Raw genomic sequence first — 23,386 nt, forward strand, 5'->3', positions numbered from 1 at the left:
CCTGAGCAAGCTCTGCACTGGTGGCACTCTGATCCCGCAGCTGAATCCTCTTTAGGAGACGATCCTGGCGCTTGCTGGACTTTCTTGGACGCCCTGAAGCCTTCTTAACAAGAATTGAACCTCTTTCCTTGAAGTTCTTAATGATCCTATAAATTGTTGATTGAGGTGCAATCTTAGTAGCCACAATATCCTTGCCTGTGAAGCCATTTTTATGCAACGCAATGATGGCTGCACGCGTTTCTTTGCAGGTCACCATGGTTAACAATGGAAGAACAATGATTTCAAGCATCACCCTCCTTTTAACATGTCAAGTCTGCCATTTTAACCCAATCAGCCTGACATAATGATCTCCAGCCTTGTGCTCGTCAACATTCTCACCTGAGTTAACAAGACGATTACTGAAATGATCTCAGCAGGTCCTTTATTGACAGCAATGAAATGCAGTGGAAAGTTTTTTTTGGGATTAAGTTAATTTTCATGGCAAAGAAGGACTATGTAATTCATCTGATCACTCTTCATAACATTCTGGAGTATATGCAAATTGCTATTATAAAAACTTAAGCAGCAACTTTTCCAATTTCCAATATTTATGTCATTCTCAAAACTTTTAGTTTTATAGATCTAGCTATAAAAATCCGAACCTCTGCCTAGGAAAACAGAAAAATCAGAGCTCAAGGTGTCTCCGTTCATGACATTTAGCATGGGTCACTGCTGGCAAGCCATAATTAACTGTGTACTATATATGGCGTTTTTGTCAACATTCATGGTGGTCTAGTGCAGTGAAGGGGTCAATATGCAGATAATATAATAGTGAAAGGATCTATAAGATTGTCACAATGAAAATGCAGTGTAATCTGGGAGCATGTTATAGAGCAGGAGGAGCTGAGCAGACAGATAAATAGTTTTATGGGAAAAGATTCAGTATAACTTGTTTTTCCTTTATTTAAATTCCTGATCATATCGGGCTTTGAAGTCCTGGAGGCGGTTCTATCAGTAATTAACAGGAGGCGGCCCTATCAGGTATTGACAGGCTTCCCTCTATGAGGAGGCGGTCCTATCAGTGAGTGACAATTTTCCCTCTATGAGGAGGCGGTCCTATCAGGTATTGACAGGCTTCCCTCTATGAGGAGGCGGTCCTATCAGTAAGTGACCATTTTCCCTCTATGAGGAGGCGGTCCTATCAGTGACTGACAGGCTTCCCTCTATGAGCAGGCGGTCCTATCAGTGATTGACAGCCTGCCCTCTATGAGGAGGCGGTCCTATCTGTGATTGACAGCCTGCCCTCTATGAGGAGGCGGTCCTAGTGCAGAGATGTGGTTAATGTCTCTATTCCTGGTGATTCATTTCTGCTTCCCTGGTGGTCTATTGCAGTGAATATTAGAATCCCTGATGATCTAGGGCATGGAAGGGGTTAATGTCTGGGGTGGTCTAGGTTAGTGAAGGGATCAGTGTTTTTTAGGTTGTCCACCTCTCCAGGCTCCTGCATTGTCCCAGTAATAGGAAGCTGAGCACTTATCTTTCACCTTCTCTTTGATCAGTTTTTTGTTTTCTAGAATTGTACAATACTCGTTTCAGGTCAGTTTGGATACTTTGGGTCCATCATCCCGGTCTTCTGTTTGGTCTCTTGGACCATTTTATGTTGATTCTCCGTATTTGTTAGTTACTCACTGCTTTCTCTATGGCTCTGCTTTGTAGTAAGTGTTTTTTTGTTTTTTTTAAACCCTACAGGGAGTGCAGAATTATTAGGCAAGTTGTATTTTTGAGGATTAATTTTACTATTGAACAACAACCATGTTCTCAATGAACCCAAAAAACTCATTAATATCAAAGCTGAATATTTTTGGAAGTAGTTTTTAGTTTGTTTTTAGTTTTAGCTATTTTAGGGGGATATCTGTGTGTGTAGGTGACTATTACTGTGCATAATTATTAGGCAACTTAACAAAAAACAAATATATACCCATTTCAATTATTTATTTTTACCAGTGAAACCAATATAACATCTCAACATTCACAAATATACATTTCTGACATTCAAAAACAAAACAAAAACAAATCAGTGACCAATATAGCCACCTTTCTTTGCAAGGACACTCAAAAGCCTGCCATCCATGGATTCTGTCAGTGTTTTGATCTGTTCACCATCAACATTGCGTGCAGCAGCAACCACAGCCTCCCAGACACTGTTCAGATAGGTGTACTGTTTTCCCTCCTTGTAAATCTCACATTTGATGATGGACCACAGGTTCTCAATGGGGTTCAGATCAGATGAACAAGGAGGCCATGTCATTAGATTTTCTTCTTTTATACCCTTTCTTGCCAGCCACGCTGTGGAGTACTTGGACGCGTGTGATGGAGCATTGTCCTGCATGAAAATCATGTTTTTCTTGAAGGATGCAGACTTCTTCCTGTACCACTGCTTGAAGAAGGTGTCTTCCAGAAACTGGCAGTAGGACTGGGAGTTGAGCTTGACTCCATCCTCAACCCGAAAAGGCCCCACAAGCTCATCTTTGATGATACCAGCCCAAACCAGTACTCCACCTCCACCTTGCTGGCGTCTGAGTCGGACTGGAGCTCTCTGCCCTTTACCAATCCAGCCACGGGCCCATCCATCTGGCCCATCAAGACTCACTCTCATTTCATCAGTCCATAAAACCTTAGAAAAATCAGTCTTGAGATATTTCTTGGCCCAGTCTTGACGTTTCAGCTTGTGTGTCTTGTTCAGTGGTGGTCATCTTTCAGCCTTTCTTACCTTGGCCATGTCTCTGAGTATTGCACACCTTGTGCTTTTGGGCACTCCAGTGATGTTGCAGCTCTGAAATATGGCCAAACTGGTGGCAAGTGGCATCTTGGCAGCTGCACGCTTGACTTTTCTCAGTTCATGGGCAGTTATTTTGCGCCTTGGTTTTTCCACACGCTTCTTGCGACCCTGTTGACTATTTTGAATGAAACGCTTGATTGTTCGATGATCACGCTTCAGAAGCTTTGCAATTTTAAGAGTGCTGCATCCCTCTGCAAGATATCTCACTATTTTTGACTTTTCTGAGCCTGTCAAGTCCTTCTTTTGACCCATTTTGCCAAAGGAAAGGAAGTTGCCTAATAATTATGCACACCTAATATAGGGTGTTGATGTCATTAGACCACACCCCTTCTCATTACAGAGATGCACATCACCTAATATGCTTAATTGGTAGTAGGCTTTCGAGCCTATACAGCTTGGAGTAAGACAACATGCATAAAGAGGATGATGTGGTCAAAATACTCATTTGCCTAATAATTCTGCATGCAGTGTATTCCATTCATACTTGGCGGGGGTGGGGGACTGTTTCAATGTTCTTGCCCTAAAGTTGAAGTTAAAAAATAAAAAAAATAAACATAAACTCACACATATATGTTTGGTGGTGGGGTTTGAGTGAATTCATGAGTGGTGCAGAGGTGGTAGATCTCGTCCCCTGCTTATACAGCTGTACATACCCGCCCATGCTAGGAAGCAAGGAAAGGTTTTGACAGGATAACCCAAAATCTCCAAGCTCCACCTTAAGCTATGTGCAGTAGTTACTTGATGAGCTTGTATACAACAGCCAATCTAAAGCATGGATGATGGACAGAACCACAGCCTCTTATGAGGCAGGAGGTGGAGTTCAGACTACCTCAGACTCCATTAGATAATGCAGATGGGCTGGAGTGACTAATCGCATGTCCTAATGGAGCAGAAATGGAGACATTTTCCAATGTCCTCTCTTCTCCATTTACTAAGAGGGCTAGTCCACTCCTGTATACACCTCTTCTTGCTATGTTATCTTACAAGCCATGGCCATGGTTCTCTCTAAGAGGCCTCACCAGCCATGGCTCTCTCTAAGTGGTCTCACCAACCATGGCCATGACTCTCTCTAAGTGGTTTCACCAGCCATGGCCATGACTCCCTCTAAGTGGTCTCACCAGCCATGGCCATGACTCCCTCTAAGAGGTCTCACCAGCCATGGCCATGACTCTCTCTAAGAGGTCTCACCAGCCATGGCCATGACTCTCTCTAAGAGGTCTCACCAGCCATGGTCATGACTCTCTCTAGGAGGTCTCACCAGCCATGGACATGACTCTCTCTAAGAAGTTTCACCAGCCATGGCCATGACTCTCTCTAAGAAGTCTCACCAGCCATGGTCATGACTCTCTCTAAGAAGTCTCACCAGCCATGGTCATGACTCTCTCTAGGAGGTCATCACCACATCTTGACTGCCTAATTTTAGTATTCTAGGCTCAATTTAAAGCGGTTGTCTAGGATTTAAAAAAAACATGTCTGCTTCATTCAGAAACAGCACCACACCTGTCCATGGGTTGTGTCTGGTACTGCAGCTCAGTTCCATTGAAGTGAATGATGCTGAGCTGCATTACTGTGCAAAGAGACCCTTTAGATGTGACCACAACCTCTGCACCCTCTATAGTTGCATCTCTATAGACATACACAGATGTGATACATTGTATCACAGATCTCATGAGAAGCCTACAGTCAGTTTTATTGAGGTTGTGATGTATGTAGGGTGCTGCGTACGCTGGTAATGACTGTGTGACACGAGGCCAATAGGAAGAAGACGTGGGATATTATTTATAGTCCGACAGGTACCTGGGTGTAAAGTCGCGGCTGTCAAGGCCGCAGGTAAAATCAAGCCATAAATCAAATAAAGGTCAAATGTAATTCCTGGGAGAAAAGGGAACGTTCTCTCTTGGGAGGGAGAATTCACTATATATAGGGGGGGGGGGGAGCTGGAGGCAAGTTAGAAATTGGATATAAATTGCTCGGAAATAACCAGTGACCCGAGGAAAAAGCTGTCAGTCAATGCAGTAACGGCAGCAAAGTGACTGAGGATCATAGGAAGCCATGTCCAGCAAAGCCCTGCTCCCTCAGGTCTGGGTAAGTGGAGATTTGCAGTTTTACATAGATCTTGGACACTAAGGCTACTTTCACACTCACGTTTTGGGCAGATCCGTCATGGATCTGCAAAAACGGATCCGTTACAATAATACAACCGCATGCATCCGTCATGAATGGATCCGTTTGTATTATCTGTAACATAGCCAAGACGGATCCGTCATGAACTCCATTGAAAGTCAATAGGAGACGGATCCGTTTTCTATTGTGTCAGATTATGTCAGAGAAAACGGATCTGTCCCCATTGACTTACATTGTGTGCCAGGACATTTCGTCAAGCGGACAGCAAAACGCTGCAGGCAGCCTCCAGAGCGGAATGGAGACTGATCGGAGGCAAACTGATGCGTTCTGAGCGGATCCTTTTCCATTCAGAATGCATTAGGGCAAAACTGATCCGTTTTGGACCGCTGGTGGTGAGAGCCAACGACGGATCTCGCAAACGGAAAGCCAAAACGTGAATGTGAAAGTAGCCTTCAATGTGAAGTAGCATCCAATTCTGACGTAGAATCCTGTCTCAAAGTAAGCCAAGCAAACAAATAGGTGGTATAGAGCAGGAGCAAAGTGTCCGTTCCTGCACCAGAATTATCATCCAGCCTGAGCCCCTGTGATAATTCCGGTGCAGGTCTAAACGGCCGGGCTAAGCTCACACCATTTATAGGATTAGGAAATTTGGCCTTCTGTGTACATACATTACATTACTTATCCTGTACTGATCCTGAGTTACATCCTGTATTATACTCCAGAGCTGCACTCACTATTCTGCTGGTGCAGTCACTGTGTACATACATTACTTATCCTGTACTGATCCTGAGTTACATCTTGTATTATACTCCAGAGCTGCACTCACTATTCTGCTGGTGGAGTCACTGTGTACATACACTACATTACTTATCCTGTACTGATCCTGAGTTACATCCTGTATTATACTCCAGAGCTGCACTCACTATTCTGCTGGTGCAGTCACTGTGTACATACATTACATTACTTATCCTGTACTGATCCTGAGTTACATCCTGTATTATACTCCAGAGCTGCACTCACTATTCTGCTGGTGCAGTCACTGTGTACATACATTACATTACTTATCCTGTACTGATCCTGAGTTACATCTTGTATTATACTCCAGAGCTGCACTCACTATTCTGCTGGTGGAGTCACTATGTACATACACTACATTACTTATACTGTACTGATCCTGAGTTACATCCTGTATTATACTCCAGAGCTGCACTCACTATTCTGCTGGGGCAGTCACTGTGTACATACATTACTTATCCTGTACTGATCCTGAGTTACATCCTGTATTATACTCCAGAGCTGCACTCACTATTCTGCTGGTGGAGTCACTGTGTACATACACTACATTACTTATCCTGTACTGATCCTGAGTTACATCTTGTATTATACTCCAGAGCTGCACTCACTATTCTGCTGGAGCAGTCACTGTGTACATACATTACTTATCCTGTACTGATCCTGAGTTGCATCCTGTATTATACTCCAGAGCTGCACTCACTATTCTGTTGGTGCAGTCACTGTGTACATTACATTACTTATCCTGTACTGATCCTGAGTTATATCCTGTATTATACTCCAGAGCTGCACTCACTATTCTGTTGGTGCAGTCACTGTGAACATACATTACTTATCCTGTACTGATCCTGAGTTACATCCTGTATTATACTCCAGAGCTGTACTCACTATTCTGCTGGTGCAATCACTGTGTACATACATTACTTATCCTGTACTGATCCTGAGTTACATCCTGTATTATACTCCAGAGCTGCACTCCAGATTCTGCAGACTCTTCCAACATTCCCTGCTTGTTCAAAATTAATTTGGTAATTTGCATTCTGGAAAGCAGGATTTTAATTGGCTCTATACAGTCATCTGATGTAGAAAAAAATGAATATCTAACTTCTATATTTGTCTATAAAAAAATTATTGATTGAATTTAGTGGTTTCTATCCCCGGCATGTGCCATATTTGTGCCCAGACCGATCTGGGTTTATAATAATGTTCTGAGGTTTATTAAGTCATAAAACAATCTTGTTAATATCTCTGCACCCGGCTTCTTCCCCTTTCCCTGTATTTGTATTACCGGACAGTATGCGGATAATTATTGCAATAATTATGGTCGTTTGGAATCTTCCACGTAGGCTGAGATAACTGACGGCCAAATAGTCGTCCCAGTTCATTCCTTAAGGGTTCACACAACTGTATTTTTGGTCGGTGTCCATTCTGCATTTTTTACGAATTGCACGTGGACCCATTCATTTCTGTGGGGCAGCAAGAAATAGGGAGAGCACACGGATGCAAGCATTCAGGTTATTGAGTCTGAGCTGCAATACTGGACTCAGCCTATGGGTGAGGGTGGCGCTGTTTCTAAAAGAAAGCTTGCATGCTTTTCTAATCTAATCTCCGCTTTCTGCTCAATGTCCCTTCCAAGCCTCCCAGATAGCACAGAGGTCACAATCTTTCCTGTTTTTGCTCTTTTGTTGCAGTTTATAAATAAATAAACAATGTATCTTTTTCATTTATTGCTGTTGATACATTTATATTCTGAGCATAGATCCAGGTCCATCCACCTTCTTCTCTTTCTCCTGCCTGCGCCCTGTCTCTCCTTCCACGCTTACTCTCTGGCTATCTCACTGATATTTAATATCTCAGGTTTTGCAACTGGTCATGTGACACGCTATATATATCTATATACCACTATACCTGGGCTTGCACCGTAACCCTTCTCCCTTTTCAGAAGCTCCTTAAGATACAGGCTTGGAGTGTGAGGAGCCCTTAACTTTGCCCAGGAAATTTATTAAGAGAGATAAGAAGAGACATTAAGACATTGAGGAGAGGACAGAGGGAAGTCACAGAGTGAAGACCCCAATACACAACCTGAAAAGAGTGACAGGCATTTAATGAAGGGCTCAAGCTTTCAAGAAGAAGACTCAAGACGTCTTATGAAAGGGACACATTTACAAGGACGTAGAAGACAAATATTCTTTAGTAAGAGATAGTCTTTAGGCAGAGGGAGACATCTTCTAGACTGAAGAAGGGTATGAGAAGCAAAGGGCAGGGTGCAAGTCAATGAGAGACTGTTGGTAAAGGATCGATTCAAGGAGGTCATTTTGGGCGACATGGAGAGAACGGAAGCCCCCAAGAAGTCACAAAATAATGCTTGCAAGTCAGGGTGGTGGGGTGATGACCCCCAGTATCAGTATATGCAACTACGAGAATCCTCCCGCTATGGGATTCCCAAACAGACACCACCTACCATGCAGGAGAGTCCAGGGGAGCAACCCCCAACTCAAACCCAGGTAAGGTGGCTGAGGGTGCAATGATATCAGATGGGTAGGTAAGACTGCTGAAGGCTGGAAATTGGACAAGGAAGAAGTAAAGGGCTATTTATAGATGGGATTCTGAGACATGTCATCTGGAGGAGCAACGCAAGTTCATGGCGTGGATTCAAGGAAGGGTTTACTCAGGAAAGTATGAAGTGTGGACACATGGGTGGAAGGTTCCCTTGGAGAACTGGGATGTATGGTTAAGACGAGATCATGAACACTTATCAAATAATAGGGCAGGAATATATATGTATGTATGGGATGAATGGACTTTGTGTGAAGTATTGGTTAGGGGCGGGCGCACGGTCAGGTCTCTGCGCGCTGTTTTGGAAGCCAAAATAAGGAGTGGATTATAAAAGGAGAGAAAGTATGAAGGACAGATGTGACTTCTTCTCTTTTTTTTTATTCACTCCTGATTTTGACATCAGTGATGAGCGGGAGGTGCCATATTCGATTTCGCGAATATTCAATTAAATATTCGTTTTAAAATAGTCGAAATCGAATATTCGTCATTATTCTATTTATCGCGATTTATAATATGCGATTTAATTATTCGCGTATTGCGATTTTAACTGTATAAGGCAACTTTCCTATTGGTTGGCTATGGCTAATATGTGTAGTTTACGAATATTCGCTATATTGCTATATATTCTTATTTTAGAATATGACGAATATTCTAAAATATTCTAAAATATTCTAAAATATTCGTAAAATACACAAATAGACTGTAATTTAGCTAATATGGTGCTATAATCTTTTTTTTATATAGTCTAATTTTTTTTGTCTCTTCTGAACTTCAGATTTGGAAAAAATGTACACTATTAAAAAAAAATACTATATCACTATATTAGCTAAATTGCAGTCAATTTGTGTATTTTACGAATATTCGCTATATTGCTATATATTCTTGAATATTCGTCATTTTTTTCCATATGAAAACATGATTCCTCCCTGCTTAAGTTGCTTGTGTGCCAATGACTCATTGACTCCCAAGAAAGAAGCAGGGAGGAATCATGTTTTCAGATGTAAAAAAATGACGAATATTCGATATAGGGAAAATATAGCACTATATTAGAAATATTAGCGAAGTTGCGATATTCGCGATTAATATTCGCTATTAGAATATTCACACTCAACACTATTTGACATCCAAAACCGCATGCAGAAATCTGACCATATAGTCATACCCTTATAGTTTACCCAGGAGTGCTAGGATGTATGTATTCAGACCAGGGATGTCCAACCTGAGGACCTCTAGCTGTTGCAAAACTACAACTTCCATGCCTGGAGGGCCTACAGCTATCAGGACATGCTGGTAGTTGTAGTTTTGCAACAGCTGGAGGGCCGCAGGTTGGACATCCCTGGTTTAAACCATGAATCTTTATCGAATCCAGCAGGCACACGTTTTGTGATCAATGTTGGTTGAAGGTTCCTTACAAGGACAAGTGCAGGAGATCATATAGAACAATATACATAAGAATATATAGAACTGCATGGGGTATATACAAAGTGTAGGGCAGGGATCGGCAACCTTCTGCACTCCAGCTGTTGTGAAACTACAATGCCCAACATGCTCCATTATTTCCATCAAAGCTCTTAGAAGAGCAGAGCAAGTATGCAAACTGGGAGTTGTAGTTTCACAAGAGCTGGAGTGCCGGAGGTTGCCTACCCCTGGTGTAGGGTTTTAGGGGTACAATTAGTAATGACAATTGGTGGAGAGTCACTTTATGTATTAGAATGTACTGTATAATTAAGGGGTTGTCCCATCAGAGACAACCCCTTTCAGAATGTGGGCCCCGGGACAATAACTTGATAGGACCGGGACCCGCATTTGACATCCCTAGCAAACAGATGATTAGGGTAAGCCAATGTCCACCACAGGGGAAATGTAGTATTATATGGCAGCCATTCGACCAGGAGATGCTCCTACAGAGCGGCTATCCGTTCTAACCCATAGAGGAGGTTCTAAGACGGGACCCCCCTGTATGATATCCATATATGTTGTGACTATGGTACAAAGGTTTATGGAATCTAGAGGCTTGTGGAGACCAATGGTGGACGGTTCCCTTAACAGGGGTCAACAACCTCCGGCGCTCCAGCTTTTGTGAAACAAGAACTCCCATCATGCACACTTGCTCGGCTATTCTTGGAACTCCCATAGAAATGAATGGAGCATGCTGGGATTTGTAGTTTCCTAACGGCTAGAGTGCCGGAGTTTGATGATCCCTGACATAGAAGATTGAAGACTCGCTGTTAAGGGGATCCCCTTTAACACTCGCCTATAAATGCTGAAGTAACAAAAGGCCTTGGTACAAGGTTCTCTTTTGTCCCAGACTAGGTCATAGACTGCTGTATTTGTTTGACTACTGTACATAGGGCTGGGTATATGGAGCGGTAGAAGGTTTCCTTGTGTGGTCGGCAAAGACGGGGGCCTGAGATCTGACCAAATAATTCAGAGGTTTATGAGCTGTATGGGATCGGGTTGCAGATATATAGAAACTCGTTAAAGGGATTTTCCAATTTTATATAAAGCTAAATTACTATAAAAATTTTACAACTCTCTAATAGACTTTGTTTCAGTTCTTCGTCAGTTTCAAGATGTTAGTTTGCTGTCAGTGAATGATAACACTCTAGTTTCCACCCAGAAGCAGTAGACCTGTACAGAGCTAGTCCTGCTCTCAGTGACTACAATCCAGTGTAGACGATGCTCTGTGAGATGAGCCCATCAGCCTCTGCTACAATGTATCAGTCTGGAGTCCAGGTTCAGCTCAGAGCATTGTCTGAGTGATACAATTGTATCCACTATGGACAGGCTTACTGCCTCTGAATATAAACAGGGGTCTTCTCATTCACTGACAGCAAGCTACTATCTCGGTAATGGTGAGAAACTGAGACATTATTTCAGAAAGTTGTAGCCCTTTTTGCACATTGATTTCAGATTTACATACAAAAAAAATAAAAAATCAGAAAACAAAAAAGACACATGCATCCTCAACCTACTGTGTATTCAATACTAATTCCACTACAGTCACTTGCTTATCTAATATTATTCCATGAAATGCCTTCCCTATGTTATTCCATGGCACCCCTTCACATAGAAGATTGCAGCCTGTGCAGATGATTAAGGCGCATCACATTACTCTAATAGTTCGGGCCCCAGAAGTCTGCAGACAGCTGCACGTAATGGCTTCAATCTATGTACAGAGATGAGGAATATGCTGGCCCTATATACATGAAAAACATCTATAGGTGAACAGGTGTATACATCTTCTTGTATATAGTGACATGGAGCATGCTGGTATAACCTGGGCATCTCCTGTATATAATTATATCTGTACAGCTGGTATAAGTTATACATCTTCTTGTATATAGTGATATGGACCATGCTGGTATAACCTGGGCATCTCCTGTATATAATTATATATGTACAGCTGGTATAAGTTATACATCTTGTATATAGTGATATGGACCATGCTGGTATAACCTGGGCATCTCCTGTATATAATTATATATGTACAGCTGGTATAAGTTATACATCTTGTATATAGTGATATGGACCATGCTGGTATAACCTGGGCATCTCCTGTATATAATTATATATGTACAGCTGGTATAAGTTATACATCTTCTTGTATATAGTGATATGGACCATGTTGGTATAACCTGGGCATCTTCTGTATATAATTATATATGTGCAGCTGGTATAAGTTATACATCTTCTTGTATACAGTGATATGGACCATGCTGGTATAACCTGGGTATCTCCTGTATATAATTATATATGTACAGCTGGTATAAGTTATACATCTTCTTGTATATAGTGATATGGACCATCCTGGTATAACCTGGGCATCTCCTGTATATAATTATATATGTACAGCTGGTATAAGTTATACATCTTCTTGTATATAGTGATATGGACCATGCTGGTATAACCTGGGCATCTCCTGTATATAATTATATATGTACAGCTGGTATAAGTTATACATCTTCTTGTATATAGTGATATGGACCATGCTGGTATAACCTGGGCATCTCCTGTATATAATTATATATGTGCAGCTGGTATAAGTTATACATCTTCTTGTATACAGTGATATGGACCATGCTGGTATAACCTGGGTATCTCCTGTATATAATTATATATGTACAGCTGGTATAAGTTATACATCTTCTTGTATATAGTGATATGGAGCATGCTGGTATAACCTGGGCATCTCCTGTATATAATTATATATGTACAGCTGGTATAAGTTATACATCTTCTTGTATATAGTGATATGGACCATGCTGGTATAACCTGGGCATCTCCTGTATATAATTATATATGTACAGCTGGTATAAGTTATACATCTTCTTGTATATAGTGATATGGACCATGCTGGTATAACCTGGGCATCTCCTGTATATAATTATATATGTACAGCTGGTATAAGTTATACATCTTCTTGTATATAGTGATATGGAGCATGCTGGTATAACCTGGGCATCTCCTGTATATAATTATATATGTACAGCTGGTATAAGTTATACATCTTCTTGTATATAGTGATATGGAGCATGCTGGTATAACCTGGGTATCTCCTGTATATAATTATATATGTACAGCTGGTATAAGTTATACATCTTCTTCTATATAGTGATATGGAGCATGCTGGTATAACCTGGGCATCTCCTGTATATAATTATATATGTACAGCTGGTATAAGTTATACATCTTCTTGTATATAGTGATATGGAGCATGCTGGTATAACCTGGGTATCTCCTGTATATAATTATATATGTATAGCTGGTATAAGTTATACATCTTCTTGTATATAGTGATATGAACCATGCGGGTATAACCTGGGCATCTCCTGTATATAATTATATATGTACAGCTGGTATAAGTTATACATCTTCTTGTATATAGTGACATGGAGCATGTATTCCTGTATTTTGCTTTTCTCTTACTGGAACTGAGCAAAATAAAAAAAAATAAAAAATCACTTATCACTATCAGATCAGGGTCAGACTTACCCACCAGGAGATCCTGCAGAGGACCCAGACTCTGATACACTAATGGACTCAGCAGACGACAACCCTGTTTGGAGGTGACTTTTGAGCAATCCTATACCACCAGTCCTTGTATGTTATAGGAAGCATCACAAATAATCTATTCGATCTGTTAATGATCTGTCCTGTATAAATGATAGCGGTGAAGATTGTGCTGCAATTAAAGAGGACCTTACACATGAATGGTCTATGATTCTTATCTGAACGGCGCCCACTGTGTGAACATCCCCCACAAAGACACAACAACTGTATAAAAAAAGTGCTGATAAAACGGACACAGACCATATGGACAATACAATGCATCCACAAAGTCTTCAGACAATTTCATTTCTTTTCACATTTTGTTCCTTCTGCTATTAGTTTGCCCCATAAAGAGTAATTGAGAACAGAATGTTTGAAATCTTTTCTAATTTATTGAAATGGAAAAACTAAAATCTTAAATTGACAGAAGTATTTATCCCCATTAGTCAGGACATAAATATTCATCTCCTTTACTCAGGACTTGGTTGAAGCCCCTTTGGCAGTGATTCCAGCCTCCAGTCTTCTTGGGGATGATGCCACAAGGTTTACACCTAGATTTGGGGATTCTCTGCCATTTTTCCCTGCAGATCCTCTCAAGCTCTGTCAGGTTGGATGGGGGCTGACAGTGGACAACCATTTTCAGGTCTCTCCAGAGATGTTCCATTGGGTTCAGGGCTCTGTCTGGGCCACTCAAGGACATTTACAGAGTTGTCCCTAAGCCGTTCCTGTGTTGTCCTGACTCTGTGCTTAAGGCCATTGTCTTGTTGGAAGGTGAACCTTTAGCCCAGTCTGAGGTCCAGACCTCTGGATCAGGTTCTCATTAAGAATATCTCTGTAATTTGCTCCATTCAGCTTTCCCTCCACCCTGACCAGTCTCCCCGACTCCCAGCATGATGCCACCAGCATGCTTCACTGTAGGGATGGTACTGGGCAGTTGATGAGCGGCTCCTGGTTTCCTCTAGACACGACGCTTAGAATTGAGGCCAAAAAGTTAAATTGTGGTTTCATCAGACCAGAGAGTCTTGTTTCTCACAGCCTGAGAGTTCATTGAGTGCCTTTCTTTTGCAAACTCCAGATGGCCTTCATGTGTCTTTTACTGAGGAGAGGCTTCTTTCTAGTCATAAAGCCCACATTGGTGGACGCTGCAGTAATAGTTGACCTTCAGGCAGTTTGTCCCATCTGCACACAAGATCTTTGGAGCTCAGCCAGAGTGACCATTGAGTTCTTGGTCACCTCTCTTACCAAGGCCCTTCTTCTCCGATTACTTAGTTTGGTGGGGTGGCCAGATCTGGGAACGGTCCCGGTTGCTCCGAACTTCTTCCATTTAAGATTTATGGAGGCCACTATGTTCTTGGGAACTTTCAGTGCAGCCGACATTTTTTGTCCCCTTCTCCAGATCTGTTCCTCCACAAAATCCTGTCTCTGAGCTCTACTGGCAGCTCTTTCCTACTCATGGCTTGGTCTTTGCTCTGGTATGCATTGTCAGCTGTCAGATCTTATATAGACAGGGCAGTGCCTTTCCAAATCCTATCCAATCCACTGAATTTACCACAGGTGACTCCAGTCAAGCCGAAGAAACATCTCAAAGATGATCCAGAGAAATGGGAGGCCTGAATTATTATGTTACAAAGAAAAAATGTGGGGGATTCAATCAGCACAACCCTATATGCAGGTGCACATTTGTGTGGCTGTCATGGCCCATAAACAGGTAGGAACTAGTGTTAGGGACCACTCCATAGAGGCGACCTTGACGTGGTGAGTGGCTTATTACGCTTTGGCCAAAATGTACACCAATGCCTCATCCAGCATAGAGGCAGGGCAGAATGCTGGTTGCAGAGTGCTATTGCATTTGTGTCTTTTTCTCTGAATTATTATGTCCATGAAGAATTTTAGTTTTTCCTTTATAATAAATTAGCAAAAATGTCTTAAATTCTGTTTTCAGTTTCTCATTATGGGGTATTGAGTGCTATTTTACTTTAGCAAAAAGAGCAACATAAAATGTGAAAAAGGGGAAAGGATATGAAAACTTTCCTAATGCATTTATATATTGATATTCATTGTTTTTAACTCTTTAAGAGCCAATTCTTTTTGCCGCTTATAATTGCAGAACTTTTTGCACAATTTGCCCCCTTTCTACAGTCTGACAACCATAACTTTTTTGTCATTGATGCTCCCTGTAATTTGTTTGTTCTTTTTGTGCTGCGTAGATGGTAATGTCTCCTTCCAAAGATATGCAAAACAGTATTGGGACATTATATTTTTTATACATAACCCTGTATTTGGTGTACGGAGCAGGACCATTCCTCGGGGAATGCTTCTATGCTGCCCCTATTTGTTTTGAGTAGGCCCCTTAACTGTGAATAGACTAAGTAGATCATGGTGTGAGGACGAGTCCACAGTTGTTCCTGTCTTGTACCAGTGGAGAGGAGATTTCTTGAAGACACCTGGGATCAGCATGTGAGATTTTACAAGCAGCTGCCGCCGACCCTGTGTGAGAATCCAGACGGCTGCCAGCCTCCGGCTGTAATGGAGGAACATGGGGAGCGCAATCACTACAGTACGATTCCTCCTATACCGGTACATATAGATTCTGGAGGAAATCGTACAGTTACCATTCCAACATTTCTTTAATCTGAAAGTACAGGACACGCTTGTCTCCAGATTATCAAATGCTCTTCCAAAGTATACAAAACCATCTTGGAGATCTATCATTGGGCATCTGAGTATTTTCACTGCTGGTTTTATGAGATTCCAGATTTTCTTTTAATAAAGTGCTCGATTATCCGAATTTCTGGACTATCGGAGGGCGGATCAAAGTGTTAGTCCCAAAAATAAATAGATGGCACATACACTTACTTTCTGATAGGTTAGGATCAGACCCTCGGGTCCCTGCTGATCCTGAGAATGAAGGGACCCCAGCACTAGGCCAGTGATGCAGCCCCCGGCAGAGATATGTTAGACCCCTTTATAAGATGGGAGTATCCCTTTGTTGTAGGAACTTTGGGGGTCATTTATGAACAGATATACGCCACCTTTTTGTATATCTGGCTGTTGCGGCAGAATCTGAAACTTCTTCCCCGCTCACGCTAGGTCTAAAAAGAGTGGGTGGGGAAGGCGTCTGGTTTAAGCGTAGAAAATGGTCTAAATGTAAAACAGCTCGGAAGCTTTCTTACATTTAGAATCGGTGGTAGAATAGGCCGGCGCCTCTACATAACTTTTGCAGATCCACCGCCAGTGCAGGGGCATATTAAGACTGGCTTCTAAGACGTCGGTCTTAATAAATGTGCCCCTTTATCTCTATTTATGGGCAAGAACCAATATTGTTAATCAGGGTTTTTCTTTAGTCAGGACAGCAGCCAGCCTCCTGGACTCATCTCCAGACATCACTTCCCCAGACTGACAGCCTCGGACAGGATTTTATTTCCCCTTAATGATCTCAGATGGCTACACCTGGAAATCCCTCAGGCTAGGGGAAAACATGCCCTGGAATGGGGTGGACTGGGAAGGTCCCTCATTACGGTCTGGAACACTACAGGGGGGCATTAGAGACTGGAGCACTACATGGGGGCATTACAGGCTGGAGCACTAAGGAGGGGTCTTTAGAGGCTGGAGCAGTAAAAAGGGGGACATTACAGGCTGGAGCACTACAGGGGGGCTTACAGGCTGGAGCACTACATGGGGGCATTACAGGCTGGAGCACTACGGGGGGGCATTACAGGCTGGAGCACTATGGGGGGATTACAGGCTGGAGCACTACAGGGGGGCATTACAGGCTGGAGCACTATGGGGGAGTTACAGGGTAGAGCACTAAAGGGGAACATTACAGGCTGGAGCACTACAGTGGGGGGGCATTACAGGTTGGAGCACTACAAGCGGGCTTACAGGCTGGAGCACTACAGGGGGGGCATTAGAGGCTGGAGCACTACAGGAGGGGGCATTACAGGCTGGAGCACTACAGGGGGGGCATTAGAGGCTGGAGCACTACAGGAGGGGGCATTACAGGCTGGAGCACGGCAGGTGAGCTTACAGGCTGGAGAACTATGGGGAGGGCATTAGAGGCTGGAGCACTACGGGGGGGGGGATTAGAGGCTGGAGCACTACATGGGGGGGCATTACAGGCTGGAGCACTACGGGGGGGCATTACAGGCTGGAGCACTACGGGGGGGTTACAGGGTGGAGCACTACAGGGGGGCCATTAGAGGCTGGAGCACTACAGGGGGGCATTACAGGCTGGAGCACTGCATGCGGGCTTACAGGCTGGAGAACTAGGGGGGGCATTAGAGGCTGGAGCACTACGGGGGGGGCATTAGAGCCTGGAGCACTACAAGGGTGCATTAGAGACTAGAGCACTATGGGGGCATTACAGGCTGGAGCACTACAGGAGGGCATTAGAGACTGGAGCACTACAGGGGGCTTACAGGCTATAACACTACAGGGGGGCATTACAGTCTGGAGCACTATGGGGGGTATTACAGGCTGGATCACTACAGGGGGGCATTACAGGCTGGAAACTACAGGGGGGGCATTACAGGCTGGGGCACTACAGGGGCATTAGAGACTGGAGCACTACAGAGGGACATTACAACTGGAGCACTATGGGCGGGCATTAGATGCTGGAGAACTACAGGAGGGCATTAGGACTATAGGGGGCATTATAGAGGGTTATAATTGCAGGCGGGCATTATTAATACTGGGGGTGTTAGATGGGACACTATAACTACAGGAGCACTATAAATACTGAGGGTACCACAGGGGGGCATTATAAATATTGGGGCCTCTATAGGGGACAGTATAGGGAGCCTTATAACTACCAGGGACTCTAAAGGGATGCCTTATAGAGGGGCCTTGTTACTGCTGGGGACACTATAGCGAGGTCTTACTTGTAATTGGTGGCACTATTATTACTGGGGGTACAGTGGGGGCATTATTGGGCACAATAAGGAGAGCATTGCTACTAATGGGGTCACCCTTGGGGAGAATTATCACTATTGGGGGCAGTGTAAGGGGCACTATTACTATGGAGGGACTATCTGTATGTCAAGATTATTTCTGCAGTATAATATTGGGGAGCACAGTGGACACAGTATTGGGAGTAGCAACAAGATAACAATGTTGGGGCACCAGGAGGGAAACGATAATAGAAAAGTGAGAAACCGAAGATGTCTGTGCGCCAAACTCTGCAGAGACGAGACGCGGCTGGAAGAAATCATCAAGGTGGTCTGGTCCAAATGGAGAAGATGGGGAGAAAGAACTTCTACATCAGGTATGTGGTCAGGGCTGTCTTTAACAAGGGGCAAAAAGGGCAGCTGCCCCGGGCCCAGTTGCTCCTGGGGGGGCCCAAGGCAGCTGCCTCTTGAGCCCTGCTGGCCACTGCCCCAGTATCAGTCTATCAGCTACACAGGGGGTGCTGCCATGCCTGCCTGCCGGCACTGAGTCCAGGCAGCGTACTGTGAGAGCTGTGATTTTCTAGGACCTTAGATGACATCATCAACATGTGACCAGTAACCTAGTAATATTACTGGTCACATGCCTATGAGGTCATCACAGGTCCTGTCTACCAGGAGTGTTGCTGCAGGAGAAGTTTCTCATAATTGTGGAGCTTTTTTTGAGAAGATTACATCAGGAAAAGGTGACAGGGGCTGTAATGCTAATATACTGTAAACTACTGTATAGTGGGGTGCTATACTGCTCTACTGTATACTATGGGGGTGCTGTATACTGTATATTGTGGGGTGCTTTATACTGTGGAGGGCTGTATATTTTGGGGTGCTGTATACTGTGGGGTACTGTATACTGTGAGGTGCGGTATTCTATATAGTTTGGGGTGCTGTATACTGTGGGTGCTGTATATTGTGGAGTGCTATACTGTTGTGCTGTATAGTGTGGGGTGCTGTATAGTGTATAGTTTGGGGTGCTGTATACTGTGAGGTGCCGTATTCTGTATAGTTTGGGGTGCTGTATACCGTGAGGTGTTGTATACTGTGGGTGCTGTATATTGTGGAGTGCTATACTGCTGTACTGTATAGTGTGGGGGGCTGTATAGTGTGGGGTGCTGTATAGTGTATAGTTTGGGGTGCTGTATACTGTGAGGTGCGGTATTCTGTATAGTTTGGGGTGCTGTATACCGTGAGGTGCTGTATACTGTGGGTGCTGTATATTGTGGAGTTCTATACTGCTGTACTGTATAGTGTGGGGTGCTGTATAGTGTGGGGTGCTGTATAGTGTATAGTTTGGGGTGCTGTATATTGTGGGGTGCTATACTGCTCTACTGTATACTGTGAGGTGTTGTATACTGTATAGTGTGGGGTGCTATACTGCATAGTGTGGGATGCTGTATACTATAGGGTGCTACACTGCATACTGTGGGTTGCTGTATACTATAGGGTGCTATACTGCATACTGTGGGGTGCACTGTAACGCTAGGGTGAGCCGAGCCCAGCTGCACAGAGCACTGATCCTGAGCCGCTGGAGTCTTCAGAACTGGAAGTATTTATATCACTGGACTCTACCAGATGTGTGGATTTTTTGTGTGTGTGTTGTGGTGGAGGCCGTGATTGCATGCTAGGGTGTGGGAAGGCGGGATCCAGGGGGCCCAAGTAAATTTTTGCCCAGGGTCCAATCAATATTAAAGACGGCCCTGTATGTGGTGCTGTATTTTCCTGTATGTTTTGTTTTCCAAAAACGGTTTGGATTAAGAATTTGGGAGGGGTTCATTTAAATTGTGGCCTGTCATCTGTGAGCTAATGGGCTGCCTTACCCCACCGCAGTATTTAATTGTGGGGAACTGTACAAAACATCAGGGCCCCAAACCCCGGATGTTTTCCCAGGAATACTGGTCGGTGTTTTGCCCCCCCCCCCCCCCCAGGAGCATAACACTCTCCTATTGTAATCTGCTATTGAATCAGTGTGATTTTTAAGTGATGCATGTGGTATAACATATTATTACTTGTGAGGAATCTTTATTGCTCCACCTCAGGGCTGATATCAGTGCCCAGGGAAAGAGGGGGCCCAGTCTTAGTTGGGATTATCTCCTTTTCTACTGGGGGTGAAAACTTGGTCAGGACTCCATTTGGATATTTGTAACATCATTTGGGGGCCATACAAAATTCTCAACTTAAAAATGTGACTGCTATATTTGGTCAAACATATAACTGACTTAGGGGTAAGTTACAGAAATTGCGCTTCAATTAAAAAAATCTAAAGCGCTGTATTTTTGCAGCACAAAATGGCGCCTACATTATATATTACAAATAGTACAGACACCATTTTGACCACATATAGCAGTCTAATTTTTAAGTTGAGAATGTTATATATTTAGTTCTTTATTTGGCATTAATGGCAGCCAAGCTAAACCCAGAGGGGTCCAGGGAGACGTTCACCCAGCTCTCACTCTCCCTGCCACTGTTCCTGCCTCTTTCTTCGCAACTGCCTCTACCCTTTGTCCCTTTCTTAGCCTCAGATTTTCCCCCACCTCCATCAGCCTCAGATCAGACCCCCCCAGCCTCAGATCAGACCCCCATCAGACCTCCCAACCTCAGATCAGACCCCCATCAGACCCCCCAGCCTCAGGTCAGACCTTCAGCCTTAGATCAGGCCCCCAGCCTCAGATCAGACCTTCAGCCTTAGTTCGGGCCACCAGCCTCAGATCAGACCCCTATCAGACCCTTAGCCTCAGATCAGACCCCCCTAGCCTCAGATCAGCCCCATCAGACCCTCCCCACCCTCTATTAGCCTCAGATCAGCCACCATCAGACCCTCCCCACCCTCTATTAGCCTCAGATCAGCCCCCATCAGACCCTCCCCACCCTCTATTAGCCTCAGATCAGCCCCCATCAGACCCTCCCCACCCTCTATTAGCCTCAGATCAGCCACCATCAGATCTCAGATCAGACATTTGTATGTGTCAGGACACAGCATAGGGCCGGAAGACGACCAGGGAAGGTGAGTACAGCCAGTGCAGCGCTGTTCTCATCTTCCTGTGGCTCCCGCATGCTAATGACCACTTCCATAATGGCAGTGGTCATTAGCATTTTCACAATATGTTCTGGCAGGGGGCCGGGGGCCACATGAAATAGTCCCATGGGTCGGAGGTTCCCCACTCCAGCTCTAAAGTAACAACGTTTAGCAAATGAGGCAGTGAAAAAATGTCTCAAGGGTCATTGAAAAGGGTTTAGGCGGAAACCCATCTGTCCTGTGTGTGTGTGTGGTTTGGGGCTGGTTTAATCCTTGCTATGGGGCCCTTACTTCTCTATGTATGCCACTGGCTATATATATATATGTTCACCAATCATTTGTGAATTTGGAGCATTTTACAATCTTTTCTCGTGATTCTTCTCACATATAGATTTGGTGGACTAACAATTCTGCATATTGACAGATTTTCTGCTGATCCGTTATCCCCCTGGTATCTATAGCTCTGACATATTACACCGGTCACTTCAGTATTGACGTCTGTTTTATTTCCCTGGTGTCCTGGGGATTTCGGGGTAGACACCGGCCGCAGCCTCCTGACACTGCTGAGTCCGTTCCATTCCTCACCGCACGGATATTATTAGCCCTGAGATCTGCATGAACTGAGAGGCCTCATCTGAACCAGGACAGCGGCCGGATCTCCGACAGCTACACAAACCTGGAAATGGCTGCCACGTGCACGCAGCCAGGGCCGTCTTTTCCAATGGGCACGCTGGGCAGTTGCCCGGGGGCCCCACTTGCCTGGGGGCCCGCCTGCCCAGTGAACCCACCACCCGCGGGAACGGCCGCCTAACACACACAGGTTGCCCCCCCAGTTGAATACTAATGAGCGCTTCCATTATGGAAGCGCTCATTAGAACCGAGAGACCAGGAAGTGGTGAACGCTCTGTACTCACCACTTCCTGGTCCTCGGCTGTCGGCTGTGCAGGGCTGCGCACAGCGTGAGGGCGCTCTGTGACCTCACGCTGTGCGCGCCAGTTCAGAGCACAGAGTCGACTGAGGAGAGGCAGGCGGCGTCCAGGAGCAGGAGAGGTAAGTGATTTTTTATTTTATAAGAAAATGTGGCTGCTGGGGGCATAAGGGGGCTAATGGAGAGGCATATGGGGGCTAATGGAGAGGCATATGGGGGGCTAATGGAGAGGCATATGGGGGGCTAATGGAGAGAGGCATATGGGGGGCTAATGGAGAGAGGCATATGGGGGGCTAATGGAGAGGCATATGGGGGCTAATGGAGAGGCATATGGGGGCTAATGAGGCATATGGGGGCTAATGGAGAGGCATATGGGGGCTAATGGAGAGGCATATGGGGGCTAATGAGGCATATGGGGGCTAATGGAGAGGCATATGGGGGCTAATGAGGCATATGGGGGCTAATGGAGAGGCATATGGGGGCTAATGGAGAGGCATATGGGGGCTAATGAGGCATATGGGGGCTAATGGAGAGGCATATGGGGGCTAATGGAGAGGCATATGGGGGCTAATGAGGCATATGGGGGCTAATGGAGAGGCATATGGGGGCTAATGGAGAGGCATATGGGGGCTAATGGAGAGGCATATGGGGGCTAATGAGGCATATGGGGGCTAATGGAGAGGCATATGGGGGCTAATGAGGCATATGGGGGCTAATGGAGAGGCATATGGGGGCTAATGGAGAGGCATATGGGGGCTAATGAGGCATATGGGGGCTAATGGAGAGGCATATGGGGGCTAATGAGGCATATGGGGGCTAATGGAGAGGCATATGGGGGCTAATGGAGAGGCATATGGGGGCTAATGAGGCATATGGGGGCTAATGGAGAGGCATATGGGGGCTAATGGAGAGGCATATGGGGGCTAATGGAGAGGCATATGGGGGCTAATGAGGCATATGGGGGCTAATGGAGAGGCATATGGGGGCTAATGGAGAGGCATATGGGGGCTAATGAGGCATATGGGGGCTAATGGAGAGGCATATGGGGGCTAATGGAGAGGCATATGGGGGCTAATGAGGCATATGGGGGCTAATGGAGAGGCATATGGGGGCTAATGGAGAGGCATATGGGGGCTAATGAGGCATATGGGGGCTAATGGAGA

General features: G+C 44.5%; 1 protein-coding gene across 2 annotated transcripts in view; it reads left to right on the forward strand.

Annotated features, from left to right (window-relative positions):
• Positions 1 to 23,386, forward strand: part of CLCN1 (chloride voltage-gated channel 1) — a 126,131-nt gene that overhangs the window by 27,060 nt on the left and 75,685 nt on the right. Inside the window, exon 1 of one of the 2 annotated variants that reach the window (XM_040437724.1) lies at positions 7,690 to 8,238. The exons of the other annotated variant lie outside the window; for it this stretch is intronic. Within the exon in view, the coding sequence (XP_040293658.1) occupies positions 8,059 to 8,238 (180 nt within the window). The 5' untranslated portion in view covers positions 7,690 to 8,058. Of the gene's footprint in view, positions 1 to 7,689; positions 8,239 to 23,386 lie in introns of those variants that run through there. 2 annotated transcript variants of the gene reach the window in all.

The sequence above is a fragment of the Bufo bufo genome, chromosome 6, assembly GCF_905171765.1.
Source record: "Bufo bufo chromosome 6, aBufBuf1.1, whole genome shotgun sequence".
NCBI classification, from domain to species: domain Eukaryota; kingdom Metazoa; phylum Chordata; class Amphibia; order Anura; family Bufonidae; genus Bufo; species Bufo bufo.